Below are 10954 nucleotides of genomic sequence, written 5' to 3'. Positions count from 1 at the left end.
CTGTGGCCACGAGTTTTGTTTTTGGCATTTCAATAAAGGCTGCTACTATTTATGGTCAACTTAGGTGATACTGAAAATGGTAAATTACAAAAAGCACAGGAAGGTAACAGTATCACAGTAGCCCAAGCATAAATCGCTACACTTTTTTTTTAACAGGTAGCCCATAAATAAAAACTGAACACAAACATGCAATTTATTTTGAGCAAACACATATCTGTGAAACGAATGTGAGGCTTTTCATTTATTATTATTATTATTGTTTCTACTTATATCATATTATTTTATTGTAGTAAGTGATAATTTGGAGCAGCATGCAAACATAAATAATAAAAACGTAATTTTGCATGTTTGTATGCTATTGTATCACTAATATTATCATTTAACTGTCATATCTTTACATTATTATCCTCCTAGAATTTTTAAAACTGATATTTGGCGCCCTCTTTGTTTGAGAAGGCGTCGTTGTATTTAACTCTTCTCTTGACCCGGAAGTAGATGTTATTTCTCTCGGCCACACGTGGGAAAGGTAAGTCTGAAAACACATCTGCGAAGCTTTCTAGAAACTGTTTTACCGAATGATTACGGTTTTGTCGTTCACTCTGTTTATCCAGTATGCCTATAAATTGGTGACAGTGACACAAAATGAAACGTTCTGGTGTAAAACTTGGCCACGTAACACTTGGATGATCTGTAATGCAGTTGGTAAACAGAAGCGCAGGTTTTTAGTCGACGTTCGTTGGAATCTACTGGTAATCTTTAACTTGACAGAAATTAAGACTTTGTAGATGTATGTTAATTCTGTTAAACCGACTTATTTGTGTTGATCTCTGCAGACTAACAAGTCTCATTTGACCCAGTCTTGTAGGGTCCTGTCATGGGGAAGTCTAAACAAAAAGGAAATCACAAGAGTGACAAGAAGAAGAATATCGCAAAGACATGGAAGACGAAGCGCAGGACCAAAGACTTGGACCAGATCCACACAGACATGAAGCCCGAGGTGGCAAATAAACTGCTGCATCAGGAGGTGGACTATGATGTGACGGGATGCGCACAACACTACTGCTTACACTGCGCGTAGGTGTTTACCTATTCACACATCTCACACAGCTTTCCCAAATGTGGTTTGTAAATAAAACCAACACACTACACAAGCTGCAGCAAATGCCCAGACAGTAATCGTGGCACTTGCATTCATTTGCCAAAACATTAGGTATCCTAGTGAAATTCATTCTATTATATCTGAATGCATTCGTTTTTCACTATTGTCCAATGAGCTTATGAGAAAGTGCTCATTGATCTGTTCATTGTGTACAATTTTTTTTTTCAGTTAATTGAAAAAGGAAATATTTATATATATATATATACATAACTGACATTAGACCCAAAAAAAAGCTAGAGTTAGAGTTAGCTAGAATTTTATTAAACTTTATTTGAACTGAACAAATTTCGTAAGAAAGGTTTGCTAAGCAGTGATATGTTTAGACATTTTTCACACCTTTCTTACCACCTTGGAACTGCTGACATCATTTCACCTCTGCTGTCTACTTAATCGCGTCTTCTATTTATATCCTGCAGGAGATATTTTGTGGATATGAGGTCCTTGAAAGAGCACTTCAAAAGTAAAGTGCACAAAAGACGGTAAGGCCCCTGTTGTCCCAAGCAGATATTTTAACTGACGATTCTTTATCCTGAGTCAGGTGTGTTTCATAACTTACCTCTCTGCCTCCCTCCAGGTTGAAGCAGCTCAGAGAGGAGCCCTACACCCAGGCAGAGGCAGAGAGAGCCGCAGGAATGGGCTCCTACGTCCCTCCAAAAGCAGTTGAAGTGAAGACACAGCCAATAGAAGAGGACATGGACTGAGCATGGGCCGTATTAAACCATGATGGACTGATTATATGTATAATCTGTATATATTTATTGTCGTCACAAAGTCCAGAAGCATTGCTAAATGCTTTTTGTGACAGATAATGTTATTTCTTCAGCCAGCTGTGATATAGATCTGGGTGTTTAATATCGATCTACAGACACAGAAAGACTTTTCACTATAATCAAGTGCAGCATAGTACTGATTCCACAAAATTATGTGGAATAATGAATGATATCCAATTGGATAATTGCTGAATGGGTGTTGGAGGGATGCTTTTCAACCTTAAATAAATGAATAAATAGAGTCTTATTATTTTCTTTGTGAATTTTTACAGTGCAAACAAAATGATCTGACATAAATACGCCCTTTGTTTTCATTTGAAATGCATGTTATGCATTAACGTCACCATCATCATAATCATGTTGAATAAGATTCACTTCACAGGCCCAAATGTTCAGGCGTAACCCAGAATGTGCATTAGCTAGAGGCTTTAGTCCAGGTCTCTGCTGGCAATGTTAAATTTTAGAGATTTTAGATTATGGTTCAATAGAAATTAAATTACCTCGGTAAGGTCGTCTTTCTCCCTACACTTTCTGACTTTGCTGAATACTCACAGGTCCAACAACGAACAAATCAATAACAATCCTGTTTAAAATGATTGAACGATGATGAACAATAGATGCTACAAGGGTATGTCCGGTGGCGAAAGTGTAGTAGATGTAAGTATTGAATGTCAGTAAAGAGAAGTAAAAAGTTGCAGAGAATGGTAAAGTGACTCAAAATGTTACCATTCTCTGCAACTTTTTTATTTCTACTCCACTTCAGGCCTATATCAGAAGGTTATTTGACAACCACATGATTAAGATTTTACAACATGCAGTATACACTTGTTATATACTGTAGTAAAGTAGTAAGGTAAGGTAACAGGAGCCTCCTATTGGATAATTACTGCATAGGTTATTATTATTTTTCAGCTGGAAACAAGTTATTTAATCCCAACAATTAGTAGCTTCTCATTTCTTAAACAACCATGTGGAAAGACACGTCCCGGGGTCGTGGAAAAGATGTTAGTCTGTTTGAGAAGGGTTAAATCATTAGCATGCATCAAGAAGTGAAAACATTTAAGGAGATTACAGAAACTACTAAAACTTGGTTAAGAACTGTCCAACGCATTATTAAAAACTGGAAGGATAGTGGGGAACCACTGTCTGTGTAGTCAGAAAAAAATCCTGATTGATCGTGATCGATGATCACCTACATTTTGGTGAGAGGGCTATGTTTAATAGTGAAAGTAAGAGCATTTCCACACATACAAGAGAACTCAAGGGATTGGGAGTGAACAGCTGTGTAGCCTTAAGAAAACCATTAATCAGTGAACAGAAACCACACAGTTTGCTCAGTGACATAAAGATTGGGCTCTGGAGCAATGGGATCATCATGCAGCTTGATGAGTTCAGATCACCCCCATTCAAGAGGGATGGGGCATCAGGGTAAGAAGAGAGGCAGATGAAGTGATGCCCCCATCATCCCTAGTGTCTACTGTCCTATGGGGCAGTGCTATGATATGGGGTTGCTGTAGCTGGTCAGGTCTAGGTTCAACAACATTATGCCCAAAGAATGAAGTCAGCTGACTACCTGAATATAGTGAATGACCAAGTTGTTCCTTCAATGGGGGTTTTCTTCCCTGATGGCATGGACATATTCCAAGATGACAATGCCAGGATTCATTGGGCTCAGATGAGTGGTTCGGGGAGCATGAGACATCATTTTCACACATGGATTGGGCACCGCGGAGTCCAGACCTGAACTCCATTGAGAATCCTTGGGATGGATGGATGGAAATAAATTATGTGACACTGCAAAAGCTTCATATTAAAAACAATGGCACAACGAATGTGTGCTGTAATCAAAGCTAAAGGCGGCAAAATATTAGCGTGTGACCTTTTGTTTTGGGTCAGGTAGTGTATTTGAAGTGTTGTATCTGAGGAGTCGAAGTAAAAATGAATATGCACTCTGCCGATGTATACATTTGCATTTGTGCTGTTCTCTTATTACGTTACTAATATATTAAAGGTAAATTCAGCAGAAACAGAACATTCTGCTTGTAGATATTTAGCTGAATTTCCAAAAGAAAAAAAGACAAAATAATGATAGATCTCCTTGGCTGAGACGTGTAATTAAAGCTTGTTATAAGACATTCCTTGGACGAACAAGGCGACCCTGCCCCTTTAAATGTTGCATTCATTCAACGTGCCAAGTTAGGGAGGATATAAACTGTAAGTTCCGGTCACTTATTTCAAAATAAAACTAAAGTGAGAAACATTGGCCACAGTTGCCTCCACGATATTGTTCGCTACTCATTCATTTTTATTGCAAAATATCAGGTTTTGTTAATATTAGCATAATCCTCACAACAGTATCTCGGAAATGTAAGCGGAAAGGTTGTCTACGGTTGATATTTGGCCTGGACTGAAAACTTGATTTGTAAAAAAAAATCTGAGAATAGAACCTCGATGAAATCACTAAAATTACACTTGAGTATACAAAAAAATACGTATAACAAATAACGGTATAATTTTTGCTTTCTTCATAGGTTAACGTCTGTCTTTGGATTTGTATGAACATCCGTACTTTTATTTTGAACCTGTGGACATTTGACATCCGGTCTAACGCGTCTGTTAACTCGCCAGCTTGTTGTGTTTTAACTACATCCATATGGCTCCAGATGAGATGTGGGAAATAAGAAATCTGTGCGGCTAGCTAACGCTTCACATCCCCTACCAGCGAGGGTTACGGCCGGGAACAGACCTGCGATCCCCGGCTACGGGATAAGAGAAGAGTCGGTGGATTCCTCACACTTCAAGGAGAAAGTTTACACTGAAGGATTACTACTGGCAGCCTTTCTTTGGACCTTATCTTCCGACCATGTCCTCGTCTAAATAGCTGTGGTGGAGGTCGAGGATGGCCGCAGACGTGGATAAAAGAACCCCCGAGGAAGTGGGCGAGACTTCCCCGCAGAATGGGCACCGGACCCCGGGCTCTGGGTCCTGGATCTACCGGGGGATGTGGACCCTCCTGGTGGTCTGTGCTGTTCCCGCTTGTCGCTTTCGGGATCAAGTATTACCAAGATGCCCAGCTCATCAAACGTCATGTGAGATCCACATCTGTAATAACACGCCTCATAGTTTAGTGGTGATCTCAACTATTTAACAGAAACTTTGCACTGACCTGCTGGTGCATTCAATGACCTGTGATTACATGAGTGAAGCAGCGTTTTCCTAAAACCTTTGGTGGTGGTTGTCTGACATCCGACACCTTTCAGCACCGCATCTGCAGTTTTTCCATTTCATGGTGTTTTATTAGTGGGGTGGGTCCTTGTCCCAGCTGGTTAAACTCAAAGCCACAGTGTAAATCTACACTTGTTTGGCTTCAGAGGGTCTCCAAGTTGTTCTTGCACCTCCCTCCCCCTCTGTCCCTCCATTGTACAGGCGCTGGCAGGCACGCATCTGTCTGGGAAAGGGTGGTCTGATTGAAACACATGCTAGGAATCTGTGGCCTCTGGGCTGATCTTTATCCAGGATGAACACTCACACAACAGGGGTTTAATTGTGCAGCACTGCAATGCTGATTTCAGAACACATTATGCTGTCCTTTTGTCGTTATCTGTATAAATAGTATTTTAAATCAAGAGGTGGCCTACTGTCCTAGTTTTCATGCTGCATTCAAAGTCTCCAGAGCGTGTCAAATGTCAGTAAGGACAAATCTAACATATATGTCCCTTCCTATAGGAAGAGAGTGTTCGAACTCTGGGCGCCGAGGGCCTTTTTCTTTTCTCCTCCTTGGACACCGACCGTGACCTGTATCTCAGTCCGGAGGAGTTCAAGCCCATCGCAGAGAAACTCACAGGTACAGTCGTGTTATCTTTCCTTCTTTCCGCTTTACCCACCCTTTCTCCCTGGAGGTGCACATAACCCGACCGCTTCTCCTCCCCACAGGGATTTCACCCCCGGTGGATTTCGAGGAGGAAGTGATCCAGGATCCCAACGGAGAGACTTTGACCTTGGAGGCCAGGATGCAGCCTCTGGTGCTCGACACCATGACCAAAAGCAAGGACGGTTTTCTTGGGGTGAGACAGCACAGCGGCTTTTGCTGCAAAGCCACTGCGCAAGACGCTCACTTTACTGCCGTTATTCATGAAATTATTATGGTGAAATATGCCGACATATAGATTCTGAATGTCTGACTCAGCAGGAGAATTCACTTCCTCCGTCTGTCTTTCAGGTGTCCCACGGCTCTCTGAGCGGACTGCGGTCTTGGAAGAGCCCTGCAGTGCCTTCTTTGTCATTCTCTGCCGGGCAGTTCAGGGTCTTCCTGCCCCCGAAGAACAAGATAGAGGTGGGAGACACGTGGTGGGTGATTCCCAGCGAGCTCAACATTTTCACTGGATACCTTCCCAACAATCGGTACCACCCTCCCACGCCCAAGGGCAGAGAGGTACCCCTAAAAATCCACCCCTCTAGTTATATTAACTAATTACACCGGATACTCATGGCTGTTCCTCTTCTGCCGCAGGTTCTCATCCACTCCTTGTTGAGCATGTTCCACCCGAGGCCCTTCATCAAGTCACGCTTTGCTCCGCAGGGCACAGTCGCCTGCATCCGCGCCAGCAACGACTATTATTATGACATAGTCTTCAGGTGAGGAGGCAAAGTGGTGCTTTTTAATTTTTTAGCTCTTTAATTTCTGAAATTATGCGTACTTTGCATTAGTGCAGATTTATGTCTAGGACATAGAAATAGTTGATATCTTTCAGCTTGGGAGGAAGCTGCTGGTCTCAGTTCTGATGCAGCTCAGTGCTCATTTCTATGTTTTATTAATGTAGCCGAAACCGGTGCCTATTTTTGAAATCAACCACTTCACGATGCTATTTCTTACTAATTTAAGACTGCGCTTCCACATGAATATAAAGTGACATGACCTTAGCCTATCTACATATTTAAAGTCTGTGCAGTTTGACTGTAGTGACGTGAAGAGAATGAGAGTTTAAAGAGTGACGTTACTGTGCGCACGACCTCTTTGATCGACTCCTTTGCGATTCGTTCCGTCCGCCTCTGCAGGATTCATGCAGAATTCCAGCTCAACGATGTCCCGGACTTCCCCTTCTGGTTCACGCCGGGACAGTTCACTGGCAACATCGTCCTCTCCAAAGACGCGTCTCACGTCCGCCACTTCCACCTCTACGTCCCCGGTGACAGGTGAAAACCTCAAACACGCCGCCGCACGGTGTGCGCATATTCCTCCGCGCAAGCAGACTGTACTGAAGCTGTACTTGTCCTCCTGTGTCTCAGGTCTCTGAACGTGGACATGGAGTGGCTTTATGGAGCCAGTGAGAGCAGCAACATGGAGGTGGACATCGGATATCTGCCACAGGTACACAATGAAAAAAAAAATCCTTATTTTACTCTGATTTAGTTCATGAAGTAAGTTTAAGTCACATTAAACTCATTGGGCCTAATTACTCTCTAAGCATACATCTTGCGTCAGGATGTTCGTCTTCTTCCTGTTGTTGTTCTTATCATGTCCTGTTGTGCAAAAAGAATTGCACTCCCATTTGGCCTATTTTCTTATCTAACAGCACTGACTATTATTGTAATTTACTATGTCAGAAGATATTCTGCAGAAAAACAAACAATCGACATCAAATGAGAAATTGTGTTTCCAGTTAGAGCTGCAGTCCTCAGGCCCGTCCACGCCCTCCATCATAGTGGACGAGGAGGGCAACATCATCGACAGCCGAGACGGCAGCACCGACCCGATCCAGTTTGTCTTTGAGGAAATCCACTGGACCTCGGAGATCAGTCGGCAGGAAGCCGCCCGGCGCCTGGAGGTCACCCTCTACCCCTTTAAGAAGGTAATGGAGGAGTAGCGCGTGTGTTGTTGCCGCTAGGACGTGGCAGTTTCACAAACGTGTCGTCCCCACTGTGCTGCTTCACAGGTGTCCTACCTGCCCTTCTCAGAGGCTTTCGAGCGAGCCGAAGCAGAGAAGAAGCTGGTGCATTCCATTCTGCTTTGGGGAGCTTTGGACGACCAGTCCTGCTGAGGTGGGATCATTAACGAGTAGCTGGGTTTACAGCTCTGAATGCTCTGCTTTAAAGAGTGGAGAGTTAGACATTTTAGTTTGTATTGGAACACAAACTATAGACACTTAAAAAAAAAAAAGAGAGAGATAATTTAACTTTCAAAAGGAAAAGTAACACGCTCTTACATGTTGCACTGTTAGCACGGTTACATGTGAAAAATAAACTGGCTGTTGTGTGTATTGTTTGTCATTTTTTAAGTCTTTTGGTCTTTGCCTCCCCTCTTTCCCTCCTTCAGGTTCGGGGCGGACTCTCCGGGAGACAGTCCTGGAAAGTTCGCCCGTCCTGGCCCTGCTCAACCAGAGCTTCATAAGCACCTGGTCTCTGGTCAAAGAGCTGGAGAACATGCAGGTGAGCAGTCAGCAAGGAAAACGTCCACATTCAGTAAGCACACCTGTATATTAATACGATCCCGTCCCTTTCATTAGGCTGATGAGCAACACCCTGCGTTGAGTGAAAAGGCCCGCTTACACCTGGAAAAGTACAGTTTCCCTGTGGAGATGATGTTGGCACTGCCCAACGGGACCATTGTAAGTATAATCAAATCGTGTGTGAAATCCAGTAAAAAAAAGAAAAAGGTATACATAAATGTTTTTTTGGACATTTCTATATTGTACGGCTATGTTTCTATGTTTCTACAAAACCCTAAAACTGAGAAAAACAACATTTATTCTGGAGAGGACCTTTCTCCTACACCTAAACAAAGGGCGGTTGCAATCTCCAACATGACCACTAGTGGCCACAAAATCCTACACACTAGTCCTTTAATACATAGGTCTTCAACAAGGGGGCCGCAAAATCTTTGGTTGATTAAACATTTTCCTGCATTTTTTTAAAACTTTTTCCCCACAAATTTAAATTTCTTTAAATACACTTTGAACTTGAATCCAAAATCCTTTTTAAATGGAGGCAGAAGATGTTTTATTTCAGTCAGCACTTCACTCATTTAGTTTGCTTCTGTCCGCCAACTACTGAATAAAAAATGAATATTTGAACCTTTGTGTTATTTGAATAGTTAAATATTGAATGCAAAAGGATGATAGCAATGTATATTTATAAATAGCACGTTTTATATAGAACACATATAGTAGGTAGGGGGTCTCTACTTAATCTCTCCATCAGTTTGAGGGTCTTTGGCCTGACAAATGTTGATATTAAGATATTATCAAGTTATTGATTTTCTACATTTCTTAAAGCAATTAAGATGGCACGTGCAATTTGTCCATCTTTTCTGCCTGGTCTCAGGTGCACCACATCAATGCCAACTTCTTCTTGGACCAAACTGCCATGAAACCAGAGGAGGAAGGAGCAACTTTCAGCTTCTCCACCAGCTTCGAGGATCCCTCCACATCCACTTACATTAACTTCCTGAAAGAGGGACTGGAGAAAGCCAAGGAGTACATGGCACTGTAATATGTGTGTGCGCATGTGTTTGTGTGTGTGTGTGCGTGTGCAAGAATCTAAGATACTACACGGGAGGAAGTGGCGCCCATTCCTCTGGGTACTGATCCAAGATAAGGACAAAAACAAGTTCATCAGTGTCGGCAGCTGGAAGGGAAAAAACAGTTTTTGCCTTCTGTCCTTTTTGTTACTATTTATTTCCCTCTTGGCCGACAGATGAGGTTTTCTATACAGTATTTGTACTGTTGGTAGTGTACTATTCTTGTCAATCCTTACATGCATATTTTAATGGGATACAAAGGCCTTGCACAGTGAGCAGAAACAAATGCCCTTTCTGCTTGTAGCTGCTGATTAATGACCAGGCAAGTCCATCACCACATAGTGTGGTATCCAGTGTATCTTGTTTCATTTGTTTTTCTGATATTGCATGTGCAATATTTTATGACCGAGCCGGGTTGCGCTGCTGCTGAGCGTACCCAGAGACAGGGCGGCTGCTGTCGTTGCCTCCGGATTGTGTCTCTGCAGCTGGTGAAGACTTTGCCTGAAAGCTCTCTCCGAGCCGGGTAACGCCTGATGTTCTTGCCGAGGCTGCCGGAGGGAACACCCTTCTCTGGACTCAGGGGACAAAGGCAGCAGGCGCAACTTAACAGGCACATAACACGATTAATTAAGTTTTTTTTTTTTTCTTATAGTTTAAAGCCAAATGTTGAGATAATTTTCTGTTCAGAGGAAGATGAAACCACACCAAAGAACACGTATGCAGTTAACGTCATTGGATGCTTTGCTACTCGCTACGTATTTATTTAAGCCGGCGGAACAAAACGGCCATACCTTGCTAAACCTTTTGATAACTGAACCGAAGGACACGCCATTTAGTCTTCACAAAAAAATAATCGGTTTGCTTTAGATTCCTGAGCAAAAGGAAATTATTTTTGTTTTAATGATAAAAGACGATAGTCTGGACCTGCAGTTAACTGAATCTCACTTCATGTCTCATTCTCCCCTTTGTTTTTTAATTTTAAGTCAAACACAGAAAGATTTGTGTCTTCAAATTTTGTCCGTAATTGGTTACTTTTGAGTTTTGCCCATCTCTGCCTCTTTGGAGCCTTTTTGCAGCAAAACACTGTTACCGTGTAACCTACCAGTGCCATTGTTTCTCAAAAGGTGAAATAAATTTGTTTTTTTTTTGTTTGTTTTTTAGAACTGCCTCCTCTTTGCATTAACATACAACAATCAGTCAAACAAAATTCACATTGTGCCGATTTTTATTAACTAATCTACAGTACTGTACAATCTAAGCAAAGTAGATTTGTCTATTTAGAAGGAGCGCAAGGGTAACGGATACAGCTGAGAGACGAAGCTGCATGAATCTGAAGTAATTCTCAGGCTTTTCTTTCATGTCCATGAGTGAAAGAGCGGCTGAGAGCACAGGGACGCATTAGGCAGCGCTCGAAGTGAATGAGGCTCTAAGGACCCATTGCAAATACAGATGTTCCTCGGTGGAGAAGCGTTTCTCATTTGTCAGACTATGTGCTGTTTACAAATCCGC

General features: G+C 42.2%; 2 protein-coding genes across 3 annotated transcripts; both read left to right on the top strand.

Moving 5' to 3' along the window:
• Nucleotides 1-414: 414 nt before the first annotated feature.
• Nucleotides 415-2176, top strand: znf593 (zinc finger protein 593). Of its 2 annotated transcripts, none has more exons than XM_047611189.1 (4): nt 415-526; nt 858-1074; nt 1576-1638; nt 1734-2176. In XM_047611189.1, the coding sequence occupies exons 2-4, from the start codon at nt 875-877 to the stop codon at nt 1858-1860; spliced, it is 390 nt and encodes a 129-aa protein (XP_047467145.1). In that variant the 5' UTR covers nt 415-526; nt 858-874; the 3' UTR covers nt 1861-2176. The 2 variants fall into 2 exon arrangements, with proteins under 2 accessions (XP_047467145.1, XP_047467144.1); XM_047611188.1 differs by lacking the exon at nt 415-526 and adding an exon at nt 588-749.
• A 2371-nt stretch (nt 2177-4547) lies between these two features.
• Nucleotides 4548-10605, top strand: selenon (selenoprotein N). The gene is given in 13 exon segments (XM_047610934.1): nt 4548-4960; nt 4962-5018; nt 5656-5773; nt 5863-5993; nt 6149-6361; nt 6440-6564; nt 6985-7122; nt 7216-7297; nt 7590-7778; nt 7863-7968; nt 8243-8355; nt 8433-8534; nt 9250-10605. Coding segments are annotated over 13 exon segments (1674 nt in total). The 5' UTR covers nt 4548-4828; the 3' UTR covers nt 9418-10605.
• Nucleotides 10606-10954: the final 349 nt, after the last annotated feature.

The sequence above is a fragment of the Mugil cephalus genome, chromosome 17 (assembly GCF_022458985.1).
Source record: "Mugil cephalus isolate CIBA_MC_2020 chromosome 17, CIBA_Mcephalus_1.1, whole genome shotgun sequence".
Lineage (NCBI taxonomy): Eukaryota > Metazoa > Chordata > Actinopteri > Mugiliformes > Mugilidae > Mugil > Mugil cephalus.
Note: the sequence above shows the minus strand (reverse complement) of the source record. Positions and strands in the feature narration are given on the sequence as shown.